General features: G+C 37.2%; 3 protein-coding genes across 7 annotated transcripts; 1 reads left to right on the top strand and 2 right to left on the bottom strand.

The window, feature by feature from the left end:
- Nucleotides 1–5,555: 5,555 nt before the first annotated feature.
- LOC149927371 (ATP-binding cassette sub-family A member 2-like) lies at nt 5,556–18,635 on the bottom strand. Of its 5 annotated transcripts, XM_090158975.1 has the most exons (47): nt 18,487–18,635; nt 17,918–18,123; nt 17,761–17,854; nt 17,590–17,701; nt 17,370–17,527; nt 17,182–17,303; nt 16,814–17,125; nt 16,642–16,737; nt 16,463–16,564; nt 16,232–16,294; nt 15,994–16,167; nt 15,789–15,912; nt 15,605–15,726; nt 15,409–15,537; nt 15,085–15,346; nt 14,847–15,019; nt 14,462–14,565; nt 14,076–14,381; nt 13,577–13,671; nt 13,452–13,507; nt 13,186–13,390; nt 12,931–13,119; nt 12,795–12,865; nt 12,620–12,729; nt 12,424–12,555; nt 12,284–12,364; nt 12,022–12,218; nt 11,762–11,950; nt 11,097–11,345; nt 10,714–11,031; nt 10,348–10,648; nt 9,994–10,289; nt 9,735–9,933; nt 9,571–9,676; nt 9,395–9,506; nt 9,277–9,337; nt 8,905–9,195; nt 8,697–8,844; nt 8,511–8,634; nt 8,182–8,450; nt 8,045–8,116; nt 7,876–7,982; nt 7,672–7,813; nt 7,474–7,608; nt 6,968–7,402; nt 6,725–6,901; nt 5,556–6,139 (listed from the first exon to the last, which is right to left on the bottom strand). In XM_090158975.1, the coding sequence occupies exons 2-47, from the start codon at nt 17,981–17,983 to the stop codon at nt 6,101–6,103; spliced, it is 7,425 nt and encodes a 2,474-aa protein (XP_090015101.1). In that variant the 5' UTR covers nt 17,984–18,123; nt 18,487–18,635; the 3' UTR covers nt 5,556–6,100. The 5 variants fall into 5 exon arrangements, with proteins under 5 accessions (XP_090015101.1, XP_090015100.1, XP_090015097.1 ...); XM_090158974.1 differs by having other exon boundaries at nt 6,711–6,901; nt 9,735–10,289; XM_090158971.1 differs by having other exon boundaries at nt 9,735–10,289.
- LOC149927370 (DNL-type zinc finger protein-like) lies at nt 18,567–19,508 on the top strand. Its single transcript, XM_090158976.1, has 2 exons — nt 18,567–19,216; nt 19,287–19,508. The coding sequence occupies exons 1-2, from the start codon at nt 18,819–18,821 to the stop codon at nt 19,390–19,392; spliced, it is 504 nt and encodes a 167-aa protein (XP_090015102.1). The 5' UTR covers nt 18,567–18,818; the 3' UTR covers nt 19,393–19,508.
- On the bottom strand, nt 19,386–20,247 carry LOC149927369 (U6 snRNA-associated Sm-like protein LSm2). Its single transcript, XM_090158977.1, has 4 exons — nt 20,015–20,247; nt 19,866–19,933; nt 19,697–19,787; nt 19,386–19,631 (listed from the first exon to the last, which is right to left on the bottom strand). The coding sequence occupies exons 1-4, from the start codon at nt 20,015–20,017 to the stop codon at nt 19,506–19,508; spliced, it is 288 nt and encodes a 95-aa protein (XP_090015103.1). The 5' UTR covers nt 20,018–20,247; the 3' UTR covers nt 19,386–19,505.
- Between the last annotated feature and the right edge of the window lie 4,753 nt (nt 20,248–25,000).

The raw sequence follows: 25,000 nt of genomic DNA, 5'->3' as shown, positions 1-25,000 counted from the left end.
GAGATCTGGCTATCGTCTGCCACGGCGTTTGGCCCATTTGCCAGTTACACGGCAGCATTCTAGTTACCTATGAGATTTCTATGGCTCAGTCCTAGGCCGTTCTCTTAACGGTTCAGAACTCACGAATAGTTTTCAGCTAATGACATCGTAAGTTGTTGAACGCTTTTATTCAGTCATCGGTGTTTTTTTAAAATGCCGTAGCTTTTATAGTAGTTTTACGTCAGAAATGACGTCAGTCATCGGAATATGGCGGTGCGAATGGCAGCCTTAGGACTAGCAAAGAGTGGGACTAGCTTGGGATGTAATTAAAGTTTTCTTAAGTTATTTAAAGAATTGAATTCGAAGGATAAAGAAAAAGAAAGTTAATAATCCATTATTTTCAATAATATAAATGGTTTTAGTATAAAATGTAATAGATATTTTGATAGAAATGAAAAAAGTGAAGCCTAATATAGCTTGGAAATTTATATAACCTTTTTTAATATTCGAACATGGTTGTCTGCTCCGTACCAAATTGTAATGAGAGTGAAAAGAAAATAAGTAATAAACGTAAAAGTCAACATGAAAATGATAGGGTACACATCAGTTTTAATTCATTCCCGAAAGAACAAGATTTAAAAATAAGTGATAGAATCTATATTTGGTGAAACTGATGTCAGTGAACACATTCAATTTTATCAGTTCCTATTGATGTCTCTTGCAAACTCACTCATGTTACTAATAAAGATAGACTTTAAGATACCCTAGCAGATTATTAGTTTTGCTTTTAGTAGAGGTAACAAAATTTATACAGTTAGTTTTGCAAAATTTACCTGAAGACCGAGTATTAGCCACAGTATTACAAATTATATTACCCCATTTTACCAAAGTGTTAGTTTGTAATTGTAAAAATTTTAGCCTACCCAAATTACTACTAGAAAAATATTTATAATCACGCCAGAGACGCTACTGATACTTTACAAATTCGGAAACCTCTAAATTACATTCCATTATCAAGGAAGGTACATAAATTTTAAAATTTTTATGGGAAATAAACTGCTATTTTTTCATCTTATTTGTACAATCTTTTAATTACATTGTCATGATTATAAAACATTTAAAATTCAACAAATTTCTGATTAACTTACAAATTTTCTACTTTTATATATGGCCCCTTAGAAGTTATTAAGAAACTTTATGAAAACCCCTTATTAGGTCCAACTCGGTGCGCTATCTCTTGGGAATAAGAAGCTAAGAAACAAGACGTCGCGACGTTAAAAAGTACCCCCCCTTCTAGGGAAGCGTGCACGATCCTTTATAATAACGTCGCCAGTCTATGTCATAGATTATGACATAAACTGGCGACGTCTGGCGTGTTCAATGGCTCATGGACCAAGAATTTAAGGGGACTCACTCCTCCAGATATTTTGACACGGTAGGCGTGGCCTAAATCGGAAGGCTTACTGAGGTACATCAGCCGCTTTGAAGCGCCTCAAGAATTCTGTTCAACTATCACTGCGAGTTGGGGGCTTGGGGCTTAGGAGAAGGTACGTGCGAGAAAGTTAGGTTGGTTGATTAATTTTTTTTAAGTTTAGAAATTAAATGGATTCCAGTGAATTTGATTAAAAAAACTAACCATACGCAGCTTACTGGTTATTTTTACAACGTTTCATCCTATGACGTAAGATGGTGCCTAAACTTCCTGCTGCGGAAATGCAAATACTTAATTATCTCCAAGGTCAAACAGGTTCCGGACGCTTTTCAACTTCCACAAGCCTTTGCTTCGTAACGGAGACAATGTCTTGTGGAAGGCAGGACGGATAGGAAACGGAGAGCCAGTGGGCGCCTAGCCTAAAGCGCCACCAAACTTAAGTGGCGCTTTACACGTAGTACCCCAGGAATACGTAAGAACTGCCGGTTGTCTGCTAGTTATCAATCCCGTATTTTTTTGTCAAATCAAACTCCGCGTAAGGTGTCTATTTCTTTATTATGTCTATGGGTCCAACCGTTTGCTGTTACTGATCGCGGCCTAGGCTTGGGTCATTAAATTTTTTAAGTTTAGAAATTAAATGGATTCCAGTGAATTTGATTAAAAAAAACTAACCATTCGCAGCTTACTGGTTATTTTTACAACGTTTCGTCCTATGACGTAAGATGGTGCCTAAACTTCCTGCTGCGGAAATGTAAATACTTAATTATCTCCAACAGATTCCGGACGCTTTTCAACTTCACCTAGGACGCAATGCCCTGTCGAGGGTGACGTCATACCCATATCTAGGGGTCACGATAGACCACAGTCTCTTTTAAGCAGCCAGAGCAGTCCTTATACTACTTTACACCCATCTCATCCGATGGATTATTCCTCCACTCTGCTTGCTAAACTCGACAAGGTTCAAAATGCGGCTCTCAGAGTTATCCTTGGGGTCCCGCCCTCAACGGCTATTAGTCTCATGGAGCGCTTCCTCCATTGTGCTTCAGCCCAACCAATAGCTCCGTGCGGCGCGGCGGACATTCATGCTTACTACTCCTTGTCTCCTCTCGAGACTTTGGAACATTGCTTCTCGGTAGGACGTTTACCGTTCCTCCTGAGGGCTTGGCGTTTGGAACAGGCCCACAACCTGAGCTGGCTCTTATAATAATAATCAGCTAGGCTAATACCCAAGGCACCACCTTAGGCCTAAATCAACAAGCGACTTTTAAAGCCATTAATTCAGGTGGCCGGGTTACAATGCGTAGGAGGCTGGTGGCAAGCCCTTCATGACACGCGAACCAACAGCTCCCTACACTCACTATTACCTTTAACCTCAACAAGTTTTTATGAAAGGGGAAACCGAAGACCTCAAGGGAAAACCCCTTAAACTAGTGATTATTCCTAGAAAATCATCTTGAGGAGCACCATGTTTATTTACAAAAGGGTGCCAGTTTGGAGCAATTCTATTGGCATTTAAGAACATGGCAAGTTGTCAACCACAGTCCAAAGACTTTCTTCTCATTTAATATTTCTAATACCATAGTTACATAATAACAATAAATATGACACTTCCTTTGTTTTCCACACTAACACTCTATTTCAGCTCCTACTTCGATTTGCAACTGAATTAAATGTCGGATTTACTGGCACCCGGCCCTTTGACCTTGGTATAGGGTTGGCAACACTACCTTTGGCCTACTCCGTCTATTTCGCTTTCGACATATTTAAACACTAAAGGCACTTTATGCTGAATTAAATTTTCAATGTCTCCCCTCTCATTTCTTTCGGGGGAAAATATGGTGGTGGCCCCGGAGTACAACCGGGGGACACTCACATCATAGCCGCCTAGATTAAACAAAGCCCGTGCATGGTCGGAAAATCTTTTTTAAAACTGGCATTTTAAGGACGCTAGGGTTGACCGCTTGGTGGCGTGTTATGGACTAGGGACGATTACGCAATAATTTTCTAACGGTGCGGTAGAGGCGTCTGCTACGAGGCTTGGAGGCTGTGTGCCTCGTAAAGTTGTAATAAGTATTTCATTATTATTTAACAGGTAAGAAAATGATTTTAAATGAAAAATACTTTTTTAGAATAGTGTTTCGTTCATTAAATAACTAGTTTAAAGTGCACACTGTGCGGTGTACTTTATTTAGGGTGTTCTATTTTGAACTAAATGCTATATACGTAGGCCTTATCTTGGGCTATTTGTTAGGTCTTTTCCTAAAACTATTATTATTTTTCAGTTAAATTTGTTAAAAAATGGTCTACTGTTTGGTTCCAAGATGTAAGAATAACGATTGGCACAAGAAAACTTCTGATACCAGAAGTTTTCATAGGATTCCCAAGAAAAAAGATAATAGAAATAACTGGCTTTGTGCAATATTTGGTGAGAACTATGAAGTTCAAAGCGAATACCTTGAAAACATTAATAATCAGGGTGCAAGAGTTTGTAGTGATCACTTTAATCAAGCTGATTTCAGCATTTCAAGTTCCAGAAAATCATTACTGGCATTTGCTATTCCTTCAATATTTGTCGAAGACATTGTTGAAGACCAATTAAATGAAACTTTAGTTGATAAAAGTAATCATCAAAGTCATGGAGATTACGCAATAAATAAAACCCCTTTGTCTAATATAATACGCAATCAAAATCAAGAAGGGGTTTTTCACGCTAGTCAAGGAACTCAATATGACTCAAATTCTGTGCTCAATAAAATGTCATCACATAATACAAGGAATCCTTATTTATCTCCTCCTAAGAAGAAAAGGTCACCTGAAAAAGTACAAAATGAAAAATTAACATCTATTACTGATAATGAAGCTAGTCAAGAAATCTCAAACTTAGCAGCTACAGTTACTTACATTTTGAACTTTATAAGGACCTCCCTAGTCCCTAATACAATTTATTTTCCTTGAACCTTTATTAATGCCCCCCGAGTTCGTAGTCCATAAGACGCCATCCAACGGCGTACACAAGAACTAAAGCTCGGCTAGGAGTAAGTAAAATATCCCCCCCTCTCTGGGTACCATGCACGGGCTTTGTTTAATCTAGGCGGCTATGCTCACATTACCCGATACCGTACTAACTGGGTTTGTCTAGACGAGTTCTTTAATGATAATTAAATGGTTCTCAATTACATTGGCTGCTAATTACGACATTTGATTTTTTCTTTGAAGATTGATAAAATCTTCTCGCGCTTTGTTTTATTCAGGATAGATTAGATTGAGGTTAGGTAAGGTAAAGTTAGGTTAAATTTGTTACTTAGATAAAAATCATGTTTACACGGGTTTTTATCGCCATCATCAACGTAGCCTGGTAGTCAATCTGCTAAAAAAGAGATTAAACTACTATCTTCTTCTCAGTAGCCCATGTATAGTGTTTTTACTACACAAAAGTCGTGCATTTTCTTGAGTACATTTTTCATTGGTTAGACGCTTTAGCGCCCACAGCCGTCGGAAGGGGAAAATTGTCTTTCCTCTTTCTGTAAAACGTTCAGCGTAAAGGCTCGTCCAATGAAATTTGTACACAACACTGCGTTAGCGTGTTTAAAGGGAATAGAACCTCCAACGCGTTCTTTATGGAAGACCCCATCAATTTCCTTTATTCCCTTCACAATCAGCGATTATCAGCGCCGCAAGTGTGAAAAGCTATGCGAGGCAGCGGACAATATTGGAACCCTCGGAGGGCGACAGAAATACCAGAGGTTATATTCCCTTTAAAGGCTAGCTGCGTTCTCCTTGTGTTTGTTGCTCCTAGCCGCCATTAGTGTTAATGTATATAAATTTGTGTATGTCAATAAAGAGTGGTTTTATATCAAATTTAAAGTGAGAATCCTATACTTGGTCAATCAACCCTCTTCCTTTCTCCCTTTTTGCCCAACGAATCTCGCGCCCATAAATCTCGAGATCCCCGAGTGGTAATAAAGCCCAAGCAGACCACGATTAAATTATTTTGACTTTTCATTTTCCGTTGCAAGAAGTTATAGTCTGATACAAAATACTAGCTGGCTGAAAACCATAATTTCCGGGAAGCCAACTATTCACACGAAATTAGACAAAAAAGACAAGTTTAATATCATGTATTATTTTTTATTGTTAGAAATATACCAAGCCATGAACCGTACTAGGTAAAGTTTCGAATAATACAACATTGGAAATATGCACAGAAGGGAAAAGGCATCTTTTTAGGAGAGACCAAGTTTCGTGACTAGAGCCTAGAGATCATAAAAGTTCGTAGCTCATGTTAAAAACGACATAAAGAGACGATATACTTATATAAGTTGAGCACTTTTATATAGAGATTTAGAGTTTATAAGAGGAGAGGATTGTAGAGATGACTAAAAACCGAGCTGTATGAAAAGGCGCAAAATATTTTACTTCACGCACTCCGGAACCGTTTGTGCTTTCACGCAATCTCTTTAAAGGCAACACAATGTATAAAATATATTAGGAAATAAGTGAAATTGTACAGTCCTTAATTCCCAACACCATTTATATAGAACAGTATTAAAAAATATTTTCCCTAATAGTACTTAAAAAAGTAACTAATTGCACTAAAAGTAGTCGGTTTTCTTGTCATCACTTTAAATAGTTTTTGAACTAATTCGGGGGTTTAATAAAACCTTTATTATTTATTCCATAGGCTTTATTTTAACAGGCAACATCTAAGTCGAGAAATGCTAATTTGCTCTGTAAAGAAAAAAGTTCAAAAGTAGTTAAAACGCACGCTTACGACGTAAGATTAAATAAATACTTTAAATAGGACCATATGTAACATAATTACTCATAAGTATGCCTCTGTATAACATTTCCATTGAAAAAAATTCAATGAGACCTTGTTTCACGCGGAACATTCATTAAGCGGACCCAAAAATGCAAAAATGCTTATAATCCTTGCGCTATTGAAAAGGTTACCATGGAAATGAAATCTCGTGATCGCGAGACATGAGCTAAACTTGACATGGGCAAAGCCAGAAACGCGCGAGGAATTCTCACTGACTTCCGTTTCCAATCAGTAACGTTGATGAAGCGTATTTCGTCACGGAATTGTAAGTGACGTAATTTACGTCATATCCCGTGAACAAGGTTTCATTAACGAAAAGACTATTATGGCATACTTATGAGTGATTATGATAGGACAGACGGTAGGACAAACAAACGTAAATGTCATAATTTGAGTCGAGCAATGTCGAGAACCGCCACCAGTTAAATTGTGGAAATTAGGAAAAGCCCAAATCATTATAGGAAAGGGCATACTAACCTAACGTCGCTCACCTGTGACCTTGTGATTTGCCCCGCAAGATCATCATCCAATTCATCATCTAATATTCCGTCATCAACTGCGTTATCTCTAGCCGATGCTAGCTGCCTGAGTTCGTGTTGACCACCGACAGCGACCCCATTGGATTCGTTATTCATTTCGGATTGTTGTTTTACAAAATTAATAAAAACCTACAAAAAAATATGATTAATTTCAGCTAAAAACTATTAAGACAAAAGGTTTTAAATCAAGCTCACATTGTCGAGCGTATTTTGACAGACCGAATACTCCTCTATAGGTAAATCTTGTAAGGCCATTTCCATTTTCGAGAAGACGTATGCCAAAGAGAAGGACCCCGATTTAAGCTCATATTGCAGCGAATTATAATGTCTCTCTTTAAGTTTCGCGTCGGGAAATGTATGTTTAAACCATCTCTGCACTATGCTTTGTTTCTCCTCCGTGGTACGGAGCGTAATGCAGTATCCTTCTCCAAATCGGTTCTTCAAGTGCTGGATAGAACCCATGCACTTGAAATTGCCATTCACCATAATGGCCAATCGTGTACACAAAGCTTCGCACTCCTCCATACTGTGCGACGTCAAAATAATTGCACGTCCACTCTTCACCAGTTCCAGGATCAGGTCCCAAAGAAATCGCCTCGTGTACGGATCCATCCCTGTCGTCGGCTCATCCTGGATTGAAGAAACTAATGTTTTTCGCAATGCTTCAACCCGTAAGAAATTGTGAATGAAGATATAATTACGAGATAGATAACGGGTGGCGATCCTAATAAAGCTATGGCAGTAGATAATTTCCGTTTATTTCCTCCACTGTACGTCCCAGACGGACGATTTGCGTAGCTGACTAAATCCAACTTTCTCAGGGCCCATTCGACCACCTAAAACGAACATGTTACTTAAAAATAACGTGTTTTTATGGCAGATTATATCGGGTGAATCACTTTTTTCTCGTCCTTCCTCGGTATGCCTCTAAATCGGGCGTAAAGGGTCAAATGTTCAGCCGCCGTTAATTCGTCGTAGAGCGCATCGAACTGCGGACAATAGCCAACGTAGCGTTGAACTTCCCTCAAGTCTTTGTGTACGCTTTTGTTCGTAATACGTTGTGTTAATTATGATGTAAATGAAATCTCGTCTTAAAACAATACCTCCATCCATTTAAAAACGCGTCACCAGCCGTGATATCCATATCACCCGTCAACATTTTGAAAGTGGTCGATTTCCCGGCACCGTTAACGCCCAATAATCCCAAACACTTTGGAGAGAAAGTCTAACGTTAAAGACATCGCAAACCCGATATTGATAAATTACGATTACCTCCCCTTCGGGAACACCCAAACAAAGCCTATTGACTGCTAACTGCTTGCCCAGTTTTCTGGTTTGATATACCTTGAGGCAAAAAAATGCGCTCAATATGACGTACTTTTGGAGCGTAAATGTAAAATGTATCATACTTTGGTAAGATTGACTATCCTCAGAACGTCATTATCGGCGTAGCCGTTCAGAACGCGAAACCTTTCGGCCGCGACGTCCTGATCCTCGAATTTCAACGAACTTGGGAATTGGACGAGACTAGACTGTTGATCTCTTTTTGGTTTTCGAAAAAACTTGAACTCACACAGCAGAGTTATAATGAAAAAGACCAGACCGGATATGGCCATAGCGACTAATTTTCTGGTAACTAAGTTCCACTCGAACGGTGACTGCATCTTTTCGTATTGTCCTTTAAACAGAGATAAAGAGTTTTATCATTATCTCAAAAGGCAGCGTTCCAAACAAGTACCAGTTTTAAACAGGAAATAATTCTGATATTCATTGAAAGCGATGTCCATGAGACCACGCCCGAGACAATAGTTTGGAAAAATTAAAAACGAAGACTTCAAGATTCCATGTACTTGGCCCAAGTACTGCGAAAAAAGATATTGTTTACAGATTAGGCAACTTAAACTTAACCAATTCAAAAACATACCTCGTTTTCGGAAAAAACCTCCAAAAGAAAACTGGTGACTATACAAGTTATTCCCACGAAAAGGTTAATCACAATTAAGAAGATATAGGCAGCGCTTGGCTCTTTAAAAAAGAAACTTAAAGGATATGAAACGGGCGTGATGGACCACCTAAAGCAGAAAAAAAGCATTTAGAGCGTGCGGATTAGTCTAGGAAACAGAAAGTGTTACCCGTAGACGAGGAACAAGGAGACGACGGCGGGGAAGTTTTTGTGACTAGCGTACGCTGGGATATCGAAGATTAGTAAAATGAGAACGCAACAAGTGGCGGGAACCACGTAACTACACATATCCCAAAAATAGTTCGAAACCCAATAAATGACGGCGTTGACACCGCTGACGAACTGCAAGTGCTTCGCTTTGGTGTAACGCTCGTAGACTAGAAATAATACGAAACTAGCAGGCACAAAAGACATGGCCACAATGATAAATATAGCTATCAATACGTCTGTGCCTTGTAAACTGCGTTCAACAAAGATAAATAGAGAATTAACTTTTTACAGAAAATTCAATGGGGATAAAAATACGATTTTTAATCATTACATTTGATCCCGAGACAGCATATATAAAGTATCTGACATAGGATGATTTATCACAGTAATTCCTATCCAAAAAACATAATTTAACTTAATTGTAAAGTACAACTTAAAACTGATCATACCATAAGCCGAAGCATTTCCTTTCTTTTCCGGTAAATTGGCTCTTAGGATGGCATTATTCATGCTATTAATATAGGTGGGCATAGCGTGAAAACCTTTGTTGTTAAACCATACCTAAAAAAAGTAACGGAAATTTATCTCTCAGGAAAAATATACAGAAGTATTTTCAAAATCATACTTTAGCTATATTTCTGACGGCTACTTTCCTAAACAATGGAGGGGCATCTTTGCCAAAATTAACAGGAACATAATCTTGCACCAACCCAAAAGAAAAAGCTCCGTATCTAAACATTAGGCTCCATTAACCCAATGACAATGTATCTCGTTGAAAATGATACGTACCTTCGAAGTCGGTACATATCTGTTGTGTATAAATAATAATCATGCTCGTTTTGACCGCTAATATCGAGTAATATATCACCAGTGACCACTTTAAATGAAGGTGGAGATTTGTAGCCATACGCTTGGCATACGTATCCGGTTTTGTCATCGGAGCAATGGCAAATAGGGTAATAACGCTCGTAGCTCGAATTGGTCGTTTCTGCAAAAAATACCAACGGTGAGTACCTTAGGGCATGAAATGAAAACCAAGGAGTCATACCTAATGGAATTAGCCAGGTATTATTTAAGGGTTCCTTATCAGCTAAAGGACTAACGGTGGGAACAACGGTGGGAACAACGGGAACGAAATTTTCTAGGGGCAAACCATGAACAAAGACACTCTGACACATCGGCTCGAAATACGCGGACAGAAGTTCGAAATTGCGCACGGAAAAATTGACTTTATCAAAGTTGTTGAAAGCCGATTTCAAAACACAAGTAGCACCAACACCAGAAGGCATTCTCAGCGTACTGATTAGTTGCTTAGAATCGGCGTTATAGGAATGCCAATCCTTGCTGAAAACAAAGAGGGACATTTAATTTCTAGAACTTCATTGAAGTCGAAAATACGGACATTGGGCTTATACAATCTTGGAAGTTGTTGGCAAATGGTATGACGTTTCCCTCGGGTTGAGTGTAGTTGTAATACTGTGAGGGGCTTAGGATGAGAGGCGGCAGGTCCTCTATTTTGGGGGCCGTCAGCGCGACGGACATGGCAATACTGACGAAAAACGCCGGAAGTAGGATCTGCGAAAACATTCCCTTCCAATTCCTCCGGGTGCAATAATACCGTTTCATTAAGATAGCGGAAAACTGTTGCAGCAACAAAAGGTTTCCTTCCACTCTGTACGATCCACCTGGATCCAATTGGTCCACTGCGTCCAAGAAATACGCTAATTTAGATGGGGCTTACAATTAGATAGAGCTGGTTTACAATCACCTTCTTCGGAAGAAGAGGGACAGTTGGTTTTGGACTCGGAATCGCATTCAACGGAGGAGCTACTTTGTTCGGCACTGTTATCCACGTCAACAAGAACACCTTCTCCATTCAGTGGTTCCCAGTAATGACATGTCTCGCTCTTGCCCATTTCACTCAGCGGGACATCGCCAACCAGCTCCCCTTCAACCATAGTCTCTACAGACTTGTCATCGAGCAACATCGACATATCATTCTTGTTCTTTGGTTTCTTTCCCATTTTACTGGGAGACAACTTCAAGCTGGATGCTTTTATAGGAGTCGACTTATTGGAACTTGTTCCTTATACATATGAAAAAAATTAAAAAAAAAAACAATTGTGATAAATATTTTGAGCCTATTATTACTTTCAGAGTCTTGAGTAGTTTCAGCTACTTTAAGGAAAACTTCTTCAAGAGTCGTATTTTTGATGCCGTAGCTAACGATACCCAACTGGTCTAAACTGCATTCCAATGCCACAAAAAGTTTCTCGTAACTCCCCTTCCTCAATTCACTCAATGGTAGGATGTAATGAAGCTCGTGCTTGCTTTCCGACACCAAATATGCTGAACTAACATGTGTTTGGATGAAAGTGGTCACCTCTCCTTCAACACATTCTGTGATAAAGTAAAAAAAATCGTCAAAAAGCAGCTCTGCGAAACCTCATACGACAGGACCATAATCAGCAAGGCAAGGCACCAACTTAGGCCTAAGTCATCAAGCGACTTTTAATGCCATTAATTCAGGTGGCCAGGCTACAAGGTGTAGGAGGGTGGAGGCAAGCTCTTCATGCAAGACAACAGCTCCCTACACTTATTATTACTATTAACCTCTACAAGTTCTCATGGAAAGGGGGAACCGAAGAGCTCGGGAGAAAACCCCTTTAACGAGTGGGGAGAGAACTTGCAAACACAATGCAGGAGTTGTTCCGAGAGTTCACCCAGTGCCACAAGCTGGGATAGAACCCGGCTCCTCTTGCTGCGAGGCGAAAGTGCTAACCACTCCGCCACCCCACTTCACAATCAACAATCACCTTTAAAGACATCCTTCTTTGAGTTCTTTGGCTTCTTAACTACGTACAGATGGTACCCTTCTCCTAAATTATTCTTGAGGAACAACGAGGAGCCGCAACAACGCAACTGACCGTGTGATATGATAGCGATTCGGTCACCTAAAATATCAGCTTCATCCATATGATGCGTCGAAAGCAAGATTGTGCGTCCTACATACAGATAGTGTCATATGTTATATTGTAAACATTTGAACGAGGTGTTAATGATTATTGATTAGTACCTCTTTTGTACTTGAGAATCAAATCCCAAATTGCTCGCCGCGAATAGGGATCAACCCCCGCGGTAGGTTCATCCAATATAACAACCCGCGATCCAGCCACAAATGCAATAGCAACTGACAACTTTCGTTTCATACCACCTGACAAGTAGTTGACTTTACTGTGTCGTTTTAATGGCAAATTTAGATCTTCGATCATTCTAAACCAAGTACAATTTTATTTATGTTAAAATTTGGCTAATTTGGTTACTTATTAAGCAATTACTTTTCAACTTGGGTTGCTATAGTTTTTTGGGGCAAACCTTTCAGCCTCGCGTAGAACCACAAATGTTCCTCTACTGATAACCTGAATTGAATCATATGATTTTAGAAACGCTATCCATTATTGCAGTGTAAATTACATACTCTTCAAATAATACATTGTGTTGAGGGCACATGCCCATACTTTGTCTAATTATGTCCATATCTGTCCTAATATCATGGCCGTATATCGTAGCATAGCCCGAAGATGGTGGGAAAAGACCCGTTAAAATAGACCTAAAAGAACTAAACTTACCAAACACATAATCATTAAATAAAAAAACCTTCAATATGTAAATACATTGTAGTAGTTTTTCCAGCTCCGTTATGGCCGAGAAAAGAAGTAATTTGACCTTCATAAAGGTTAATACTTAGACGGTTGACTGCCAGTTTACGTCCAGTTTTGTAAACCTATTTACAAAAGTATGCATTATTGAACTATACTTAAGAAAATAGAGCTATTAAGAAAATCATACTTTGACTAAATTGTCTATACAGACACCTAATGGCAAGTGAGAGGGGTCACTTTCAAAGTAACGCGCATCATCTAGGAATATGGGACAAAGAGAGTATTTAATATGAAAATACTGGCTTTGATACCTTGAAATTAACCTGGTCTGTTACCCATGGCGCAAGCCTGGTTTTCTTCAATAACAGAAAGTCCTTTCCTCCGATTTCTGAACTTTTTCCAACATTTCCCCATGCAGCCACAGCTGCTGTGATCATTCTTAATGCTGTTGGTTCCCAACCAGTAGCTTTTTGTAAAGGGAAAATACCATGGTTTTGGGAGACCATAAGCACCTAAATAGTCATCAGAATTAATTGATAACCACTTAAAACAAACATTGAGTTCTTCACTAATTATACCTGGATGAACGTTTTCAATGTACCACACTAACACCGAATAGATGAATGTGTCAGTGACCATCATAACCGCCACATTCTGAAGGCTAAATTCATCATCCTCGACTGGTGATACTGCCATGTTCGACCATTGTACACCAACACCTACTTCTTCATAAAAAGCAAAGTATTTGGCCCCTAAGCCGAACGCCGTTGTTGACAGCAGACACTGAGTGCGAATAACGATTGTCATTTTACTGATACTATTACTGAAATAATTTTTAACTTACAGCTAAACTTTTTAACCAAGCTGGTATATGATCATGGGCAGCCTCTTCGCGCACCGCTGAAAATTTAAATTGTCAATATAGTGCCCAAATTAAGAGCTTTCAAAAGTTCACAAAAAGAAACTAACCTAAGTACATATAAGGAACGTATGTTAGGAAATAAATAATGCCTGCACAAGCAGCTGCCAGTTTGGCCTTTGAGTATAGACTACTTACAAGGAACCTAAAAGTAATTAAAAAAATAAAAGTTAAGTTATTTAAATTGAAATAACTTAAACAAAACTATGAAGGCATTTTCTCATAACACCAATTGTCAGTTTGAGTTTGACCTTTCTTCATAGTTTATTCTTAGACCAGAGGCGTATTAAGCATTGCAACAGGGTTCATACAGCAAAAAAAAATGGAATTTCCCTGATATTTCCCTAACTTTTCTGTCGACAATCAAATTCCCTGATATTTCCAGGTTTTCCAAGTCTGTATAAACCCTGTGTAATGGGAGCGCCTTAACTGTTTATGAAATTTTTGTTGATCAACTCTGTACCAAAAAGGGGTGACATACAAGAATTTAATTGATAAACCCTCAGTACGCCACTGGTTTTGACTGCTGATTGTAACAAAGCAACTTACGAAAATGATATGTTTGCCACTACAAATACTTCTAACATGAAGAAAATAACCAATGGGTTGCTATAAGTTAAGACGTGGCCATATTTAAGAATGGCTGTTAGTATCCCTGCTGTGACCGTCATTTGGGAAAAACTAGCGATAAACCAGGCCAACCAATGAACGGCATTGTTCATGCCCATAGTTTTCATCACTTCTTTCAATCTTTGCTCTTTTTCATACACAATATTTTGAACAAGCATGGCGACGGAGTAAACCCACGAAATAGCCATACACAGGGGCATGACATGCTCAATCATAAATAGAAACCTATAGGAGTGTACAATATAATAGATATTTTACTACCCTTTTTCAAACAATTGTGATGGCTATTATTAGAACCAACATACTGATCTTGTAAATAACATGGGTAAGGAAACTGATGAATATAGGTGCCTGGTTCAGTGACATCTTTTTCAGTATACAAATTTATCATCGCTCTTTCCAGTATGTCCTAAAGTTTAGTAAATTTAGTGAATAAAAACTATTACAAAATTGGAACTTTGACAGAAAAGCAATGCAAAAAAGCTGTAAGATCACATGAAGAAGGAGAACGAAGCACTATGAGCATATAAAAGGTAAAATGTACATTTTGAATGTTAAACCAGGATAAAATAAGCATAATACAAAGAAACCCAGTGGAAAAGTACTTGTAAATGAGAGAATAAAGCAAAAATTCTGTTTGGAAGGATATGATCTTTTAAAGCATTTGTACGTGAATTAAGATCACCAAACCTGAATCCACACAAATCCAAATTGGTAATAGTGATAGCCCCAGTTCCTAGGACCAGGGAACCAAAACCTCTTTCTAACCAAATTAGTTGTTTGAGTGAAGGAGGCATTCTGCCTTATTTTATATATCATATGGTTAGGTAGTGACCCATCAGGCTTCATATTGAATATAACACCTATCAAAATTAAAAATGTATAGAACTGTTCTGAATTAGCAATAATAGTATTTTGGAACACTCACTGGCCAATACAGTGATGTTATCATTATAGGCTCGCTCTTTAAAGTACTCAATCAAATCTTCCTCGGTTCCAAAACCTCTGAAGACATTTAGGCTCAAGCCAGACATTAAAGAGATCCAACTACAAGCAGCATTATCAATCAGATCGAGTTGATTAATGAAAGTTTCTTTATCAGCAATTATAGACCCTTGTGCAAATTCCCCAAGCTCAGAGCTATTAATAAGTCTCACTAATAGAGGATGATGCCTCAAATTGTGTTGAATCTGTGATGAAAAGAAAATTTCTTTATAAATACAACCAAAAATTTTATTTTATTTTATAATACTTGTCGCAAAACCGCTAAAGAATGATCAGTATTATTGAGATAAAGGAAGTCCCTTATTTCCTCAGAGACATTTAACATGGTTTTTGCATACTGAGTTACAGTATCCAATAGTTCAAAGGTTTTATTGGCCTATAATTAATTAAAAATTTAAAAAAAAATTATATAGGAATGCTTAAATCCATTTGCGTAATCATACCTCTGATATAATGTTATCAGCATCTGTATTATTGGGACTATACAGGACTTTAGGGTTGCTATAGAGTACATGTACTAGCAAACCCATCTGTTCTTGCTGGTTTTTAGACATACCAAGTTCATCTGAGGAAATTGTGATTCAAAAAATGATGTTTTTCAAAACGCAGATAAAACCAGTAACAAACCTAAGTTAATTTCACTGCCATCATTTGGAATACTTTGAGAAGACTTGACTTCCCTTCCACAAATAGTTCTCTGCATTCCAAGCCAAATTCTCAAAAGTCCATATTGGGGATTGCGTTTAGGGGGCTGAAAACATTGAAAAACACAGTGAATGAATAAAACTTCCCCAGAAAACTGCTGGTATGATAATTAGTAGGGTATAAACACCTTCTGTGGTTCTACCGTTGGTTGGGCAGTTGGGTCAGATTCTTTGGTAGTAGTTTCAGTTTCATTGTCATAGATGCTAGTTGTGTTTAACTCATCACAAGCGTCTTGGGGCAAGACAGAGGCTAACTCACTCATCTTTCTTAGTGTTGTTTCAAATCTTTGAAACTTTTTAAGCTGAAAATTTTCCCAGTTAAATATTAAGAGTGACTCTCCATAGATTGAAAGTTATAACGCTTACATCATTTATTAGAGCTTTAACTCTGTTCCGTGCAATGGAGATATTCCACTGTTCTATTTTTAACTATTATACAAAGAGGGAGAATGTAACATCACAGTTAAAAATACATTATAACAGAGTGTAAAATTTAAGATAGGATTGAGAAGGGAACAAAATTTAATACAGTCACTCAAGGTGGAGGGGTTGACATTAGCCATGACCCTAAATTATAAAAATTAATAACACCAATACCCAATCTGAAAGTTTTGTAGTATCCAAGTGTAGCTGTACTTTTTCCATAATCTGAACTTTCATAGTATGATTCAACTGACAAAGAATTTTCTGAACCTCATCCTAAGAATCCGACAACAGTAGAAAGGCGAGGAATATTGTAAGAAAGCTAGTAAAAACCAAAAATGATTATAACACACCAGTTTTTTCTCATTGCCTTGAGCTTTAAGCAATTGAGTTAAGCCGTGTTGTTCACAAATTAATGTAATCATTCCATCCCCAGAGAAAACTAAATCCTTTAATAGAATAAGCAATGTTGTCTTAAAAATATGATTTCTTAAAAACCATTGATCTTGAAGATTGGAACCATACCTTAAGTTCTTCAGTCAATTCTTGCATATCAACAACGGGAGAAGGTTCCCCAGATTGAGGATTTAAAATCCACAAAATGGTTTTTCGTAAAAGCGTACTCCTCAATCTATGCTTTTCAAGGAATTTGACAATTGTGGCTAAATGATTGAGAGAGGCGCTATTGCTAATAATCCAACTAGAAAATTCCGTGTTAGGAACCACAGATTCAACAGACTGGGCTGGAATGGCCGATAGTGATTTCCGAGATTCAATTTCTCTAGGAATGACCCTCTGACTTTCACGTGGTTTTGATCCAAATATTAATTCATAAACCTAAACAGATCAGTATTAAGCAAAATCGTTTTAAGCCAAATTTTTATTGTCAAAACCTTTTTAGTATTGACAGTTGTATTGAAAAGCAGTCTAACACCCTCCTCGGGAATTGACATATTATAAATAAAATAATCTTCTAGTTCGCTGGCATTAATAAATAGAGAAGTGGTAGGAATATCTAGAATTGGAGTTAAATATCACCTCCTCATTCAAATCTTTAAAGAAAAAGAAAAGAGAGACAGACCTCCCGCATTGAGAAAGAGATCATGTAGAGCTACCGGATCTTCGACTAAAGATCTATAAATTTTTGGGATCTCATCCATATCACTCGGAGTAAAATCCGGTTTAAAGAAATTGTGATGCTGAGAAGCATTATTGAGTTTCTCGAGAAAACTAGTTACGCTGTAAGGAGCATTATAATTTTACTTTAAATTGCCTTTAAAAATACAAAGAAAATAATTTACGTGTTGTTTTCAAAAGTTGAAAAACCACTATCATTGTGATGACTATTATCACAGAATGCTTGCATGACTGCTATAACACCAGCTGAAGGCAGAGGATACGCCGGGAATTTTGCTAACAAATATTTTTTTCTCAGAAAAAGCCCTGTTGATTATTTGAAAATGCTAACTTACACATCCCTAAAGGATTTGACGGTTGTTTTTTCCTAATTCCCAGTAAAATAAAGAAGAGAACTAATGGTATGAACAGTTCAAACATCAAAACGAGCTGATAAAATAAAATTGAAGTTAAACATACATTTCGTTCCAGAATTACCTATAAAATGCATACCGGTTTTCTTTTCTTTAAAGTAAAATTTTTCCATAATAGCAAGCGAAGTTGCAAACAAAAACCCATCTTTTTATCCTTATTATTCTGGAATTTCAAGAGGAATCTAAATTTTGTTGCAACAGTGAGTGGGTGTATGCAAAAGAGTAGTAGTTGCGTTCAGGACACGTTTCAATCATTATTGGATGTTCTTGCAGTAGAGAAAAAGTCTATAAGTAGAAACGGAACTGGTAAGTACCAAAACTGATAAGATTAATTTTCATCTTAAGGCATTGCAATTTCAACTTTTATCTATATCTAAAATATTTTTTTGGTTACTCTACTCACATCACACCTACAGATTTTTCATAAGAGGTTAGACCCTCCACTTACACACTATAATATGCAATTGTTATCCTAACATTTCACATACAATGACAAATAAAAAACCCTTTTACCACTGAATGATATAATGATAGAGGGGGATTATGTTGTTGAACATAACATTCACAGACTGACAAATGAAAAAAGTTTACTGCCCATTGTTCTAATCTACTACTTGTAAACTGTACAGAGGAAATAAATTATATTACCTTAATACAATTTTTAGAAACCTCTACAATTGTTATAAATAATTGATTTGACAATTCAGTGAAGAGCAGTACAAAAAAAACATAAACCTGAGGCTGAAGCAGGTTCAAGCAGCTGCCCAGAAGAAATCAGCTGGCAGCACAAGAATATGTCAATTGATTTTTTCCCTTCAAAGAATACTAGGCCCCCCACCTCCCACTATGACTCAACTACTGTACAAGAGGTAAAGACCTATGAAATGATTGGCGGACATAGTAGGGGTAAAGTCAAACGTGAGCACTGAGCTCATCCTAATCCATGCCAAGTCTTAGTTTAAAAGAACAACATATTCGACATGAATGTATGCAAATTATGTTTTAGAGGACAGAATTTCCTCTTAAGTTGGGGAAATCATTTGAGGACTATTAGAAAATTAAACAACTGTGTTGATTGCTCTAGAAATGACTTGAAAATTTCCGTTACTTCTCTTTCATTTAAATTGTGCTCCTTCAATAAAAGACGGTTTTCAGACACAAAAAATGTTACACCACCAATTAACGGTGTTGAATTTGTTAAAGTCCAAAGTAAAAAGTTTCTGGCTTTCACCTGCAAAGTTTGCAATGAAAGAGTCTCAAAATTTATATCAAAAATTGCATATGAAAAGGGGGTTGTTATTGTAAAATGCCCTGGTTGCAATAATAACCATTTAATCGCTGATAATTTGAAATGGTTTTCTGATATGGGAGACAAAAGGTACAGTATAAAGTTATAAACTGGAAGCACCATTGTCATTTTATAAAGATTTTTTTTCCACAAATTTCAGAAATATTGAAGATATTTTGGAAGAAAGAGGTGAAAAAGTTGTTAAATTTCCATCTACAGACTTATCCTGTATTGAAGTTGTTTTAAAAGACACCCAGAATAAATGAAATGACTATATTTATTTTATATAACCCTCAATTTGGGATTAACAATGATAACTTTACAATGTTAATATGCATATGAAATATATGATATTTACAAGCAATTTTTGCATCATTATTTACTGTTTACTTTGCACAGCTTCTTTGCGAGCTGCATCTTGTAAAAGTTGTGTATCAACTTCATCTGCTGGTAACTGAACGTATCTGACTACAGAACCCCTTATAAAACAATTCTTTACCGACAGCTGAAATCGAAGGACAAACATGTTAATTGTGTAAATGATTGATTTAAAACATAAATTTGGTTTACCATGTGAGGGTATTTTTCCGGATCTGTAACATTGATGTCTGTCAATTTAATATTAAGGTACTGATCAACAGAATGCAATGTTCCACAAATACTAATAAGTAGTTTCGTAACCAATTCATAATTTTAATAAAAAGTGACTTCATAGGGAAATTAAATATGTTAGGTTTACCTAAGATCATTTTTCAATTCAACAACAACGTCTTTGCCAACCAATGACTTGAAAAAGGAATAGAACAGCTACAAAATTATTATAAAAAATATCAGTCAGGCTTTGAAGCCAAGGCTCAAAATATAAAATTTAAATATCAAATAACGAACCATAATTATCCGCTAGTGTGCTATAATACGATCAACAATAGATGAGTTACTAAATGTTAGAATATTAAATTTCGAGACAAGTATTCTAATTTGAATCAACCATGGATTAATTATTTCAGTTAAAGGATGTACCTAGGAATATGAAAACTCGGTACCCTGGAATAGAAAAGTGTATTCCCCCACTACGAGCTCCCCTCTCTCTCTACGGCAACGCAGCGCGAGCCAGAATCGCGGACATACGAGTTTAGCGCCACCTTTTCTACATGTTTTTATAAAATTCGTCTGCTAGTTTTCGAATATTAAAATTAATTGTCTATTCCTACTAAAAACACGGGACTAGAAATACGCGAATAGAAAAACTAGCAGACGAAAAGCCGATTAAAAGTGTAAAGGTTCTACGATAGATGGCGATACTTGTTATGTCCGTTAATTTTTTACTGCCCCGCCTAAAACGGGAGACGACCACTCCAGGTTTACTTGAATCCTCCTAGGATGTACCTATTTATCTCTATGGATGAATGTGGAATTGTGGATGCGTTCACGCCGTTCAGTAACTCAAAGAAAGGTCATCGCTGAGCATCGTGCTACCTAAAGACCTTTTCACACGAGCCAACTTTTCAAATAAAAATTCTGAGTCAGTCTCGCGTACTTTGTTTGTGGATCAACTCATCGAACTTTTATTCACACGAACCAACTAGTTGACTAAACTCAAGTTGACTCATCTAGTTGTATCAAAAAGTTGACTCGTGGGGTCGTGTGAAAAGGCCTTAAGTTTACAAAAATGGTAACTTGGAAAATCAAGCTGGATTTTTTTTTAGTCTTTTTAAAAGGGGTAATAAACATATTCCAATCAAAGGTTCAAAGGTTCAAAGGTTTTTATTCGCTCGTACAAAGTACACCCTTTTGTAACAGGGCGGCCCCAATGGGAGCTCAGCATTAATTATACAATAATACTCTAGTAATAAAAATAAAAGGTAATGGTAATGGAAAAATAACCAGGAAAACGTAAACAGGAAAAAGTAATATGCAACGTTATGTAATAAATTTTAGGGGGAAGTACAATGTAGACCGGGAAACAGAGAAGTTAAGGGAGTCAAATAAGTTAATTTTTCTTCTTCTGCCAAGTCTCTAACACCTATTGGATCACCTCGAAGTCCCAAACATCCCCTGCAAGACCAAGAATATTTTCCAAGGGGCACCCAAAATGCTCTGCTCGCCAGCTGTTACACGCTTGGTCAGTTTCCGTTTCTGGGCATTCTAGGAGAACATGGTAAACATCCTCATTCACTTGACCACATAGCTTACAAAGCGGGGATAAGGCTTCGGAACCCAATAATTCCACTTGACGTTCCCTGGTTAGTAGGGCACCCGTTCGAGCTTGAAAGAGTAAACCGCTGCCCCACGACCCAGTATAACATGCCTATTTCATCGGTTTTTCTTTAGCTTAAAAAACCTTAAACTTCAGTTAGATAGTCTTAGAGAGTTGGCCGTTTTCGGTCTATCGAAATCTGGCAGCCTTGCCTGCCTTCCGGCGAATCCGGCCCATAGAAATCTTATAACCAGTGATGTTCCAAGCGGTACATTTGTACTTTTTTAATACATTTTTGATTTTGAAGTACAAAAATACATTTGGAGATTTTTAATACGTATTTAGTACATTTTGTAAATTTATGATACCAAAGTAAACTTTTAGATACGTATTTAGTACATTTTGAAAATATATGAAACGAAAATACATTTTTATATTTTTGACATATATTTAGTACATTTTTTTAATTTGGGGGATTGTTTTAAATTTAACCATCACAAATTTTCTGCTTATCTCCGAATTTCCATTGTAAACCCCCGCTCTCCCACCCTCCCCACCTCAGCCACCTGTATAGATAGGGAAATTCCGCTCATACATGTAGCTCGGACTTACTGGAATACTGGTTTTCAAGGGCAGCTGCGTTTTAAAGGCAGTTAATATTTCGGACTTCTTCTTTTGACCGTTCATCAGTATCAATAGGGGGGGGGGGGGTCAACCCCTTTTGCAGACATAGAGCAGCTTTAAATGCAAGAAGTTAATAGTGAAATCTACTTGGCCGCTCTGAACCACTCGCGGGGTAACAGGTGTACATTTGTTTTGTGTACTTACTATTTTACTGTTTCTTTTCGGGTTTTCACCACACTATAGAGGGGGTGGGTTTTAGGAGACTTGGGCCAGTTGGGCTTATCAAAATCAAGGAAACTGTAAACAAGTTTTTGAAAATATGCAAAAAAATTTTAAGTCCACATTTTTGTTTCCACTCATTTCTTGTATTTACAATTTTCGCGTCCATTATCTAATTTTGTGTAATGTAACATCTGAGCTCTACCTACGAACATCTGCGTTATTAAAGTTTGTTCTTTTATTATAGCTTATGTAACATAATTACTGATAAGTACATAGAAATCTCATAGGTAACTAGAATGCTGCCGCCTACGGCCGAGCTTGACGCCAGTTCGCCTTGAACCTTCAGCCAATGAGAGGCCGTAGAGTGGTTCCGCCAAGGAGGATAATAATCCTCCTTGGTTCCGCTACTATAGCGGGAGATAGGTGATATCATTCTCTCTGGTGGCATTAAATTCTTGGCAGAACCACTCTTTGAGCTCTGATTGGCTGAGATCTGGCTATCGTCTGCCACGGCGTTTGGTCCATTTGCCAGTTACACGGCAGCATTCTAGTTACCTATGAGATTTCTATGGATAAGTATCCCTCTCAAAAATACAGAAATGCTTATAATCCTTGCGCTATTGAAAAGGTTACCATGGAAATGAAATCATGTGATCGCGAGGCACGAGCTAAACTTGACATGGGACAAAGCCAGAAACGCGCGAGGAATTCTCACTAACTTCCGTATCCAATCGGTAAAGTTGATGACGCGTATTTCGTCACGGAGTTGTAAGTGACGTAATTTACGTCATATTACGTGAACAAGGTTTCATTAACGAAAATGCTTTTATGGCATCCTTATGAGTGATTATGTTACATATGATCATAGCAATAAGAAAAGTGAAAAACTAGAAACGTTTTGAAATTTCCCGCGCTTTTTGGTAATAAAACTCATAGAGGGCGCGCGCCGCTCAGCTTATAAACGAAAAGTACATTTTATCCTCCAAAAGTACATTTTGACATAGGTGGAAAGTACATTCCTAAATCGCGGTGGAACATCACTGCTTATAACATAGAATGATACCGTATAAATACTACATGGGCCAATTACATTTTCGGAGGTTTCGTCATTATCAGCCAATCAGGATTCAAAGAGTGACTACGGCAACGACTCGTTGCCATCTAGTTTGAGTTACTGAAAATAATAATTCGATTATGGATTACGTCACCTTAAGAACCCGCATTTTATTGGCCCACGTCAATCGAGTCACGGCCCCCTGCACGCGCTCACGTGAGTGCGTGCCGGGGGCCGTGAATGATTGCCTGCTATTTTAAAAGTTGGCCCGTTGTGCCTATGTCAGGCCTAGGCTTAAATATTTTCAAAGCGAACCTAAACGAAATTTTATTTATCTTCCTCACAATGGCATTTAAATATTCCTTATAATAAGTAAATATGAAAACAAAACTATAAGTTAAAAAAATCTTAACACTATTATTAAATAAAAATCCAAAAACGTTGAAGTGGTTAATGTGAAAAACTGAAAAACTCCAGCAAAAACCTATGGGATCCTGTAAAAATCGTCTGAGCTTCTACTATTTTTAACCGCCATGTTAAGGCGCTAGCGGCTTGGCGTAGTCAATGAATGGCCGCTGATTGGCTGAAGCACGGCCCCCTGCACGCGCTCACGCTGCTCGCGACGATAGCGGCCCCGGCAAAGAATTTCCTCCCCATGTATTTTCGCGACAGCGATTTTCCGTCGCTTGGAACGCTGGTGTAACAACCGGAATCTATCAAAGAGGCGGGAAGTTTAACATACGTTTCAATGGCGATGAATTTGCATTAGTGAAGTTTTTTTCCAACTGTTTTATTGAATTTGGAGAAGTTTGTAACAAACAATTAGTAATTACACTTTTTAAGTATGTAAGTTTTCATTTCAAAAAATTTTTTTTAATAAATATTTCAATATTTTGAGTGGTAACATTTTATTGCTAAGCCTAACCATAAATGGTTTAAGTTTTGTATTGGCAATGAGTTTTCAAGTTATTAAAAACTGTATTTTGTAGTTATTTAAGACTATAATTATGATAACTGTTCATAATTTTTGTCATATTCACCAAACTTTGTTCTTTATAATTTGCATAAGATAAAACATTAATATTTGCTCAAATGCCATTACCCTGGCTGCGTTACATCCTGTTTTTTTAATAAGTGAAAATTACCGGGAGGGACAGGTCACTTCCATTTTGGGTGCGTCTTAATCATAGTAAAATTATTAAATCAAGGTAATCGTGATTAAATCAGCGTAATTAAAATTAAAAAAATTGTTCAAGTTTTCAACAGCAACACGGAGCAGAGCGCAGATACCGAAATAAATCCAGTGACATCAGCTACAAGTAATGAACGGTTTATTTTCGACTTGGTTAAAATATATATATACATAGCAATTAATGAAACGATGGTAGTACAACAGAAAACTGACTAGTAAGAACGGACTAGTACTGTTGAATGACTTTGTTACAAAATATCTTCATTGTTTTTTATTTCTTCAACAAAAATTAATCAAGATTAGAAAATCTAACCACGCTTTAAACGAGATTTAATCATTCTAATCAGGATCTAATCTTTTTAATCAGGATTTAATCATTTTAATCAGATTTAAACATTTTAATTAGATTTAAACATTTTAATTAGATTTAATCATTTTAATCACGATTTAAACTTAATCATGATTTAAACATTTTAATCACGATTTAATCAATATAATCGGTCGAATCGAGATTTTATCGAGCGCGGTAAATACGAAATAATAATTCTAATCACTTAGTAAATTATTCTAATAAGCTCGATAAAA

This window comes from Leiobunum rupestre, chromosome 9 (genome assembly GCF_980474605.1).
Source record: "Leiobunum rupestre chromosome 9, qqLeiRupe1.1.hap1, whole genome shotgun sequence".
Taxonomy (NCBI): Eukaryota; Metazoa; Arthropoda; class Arachnida; order Opiliones; family Sclerosomatidae; genus Leiobunum; species Leiobunum rupestre.
This window is presented reverse-complemented; position numbering and strand designations above follow the sequence as displayed.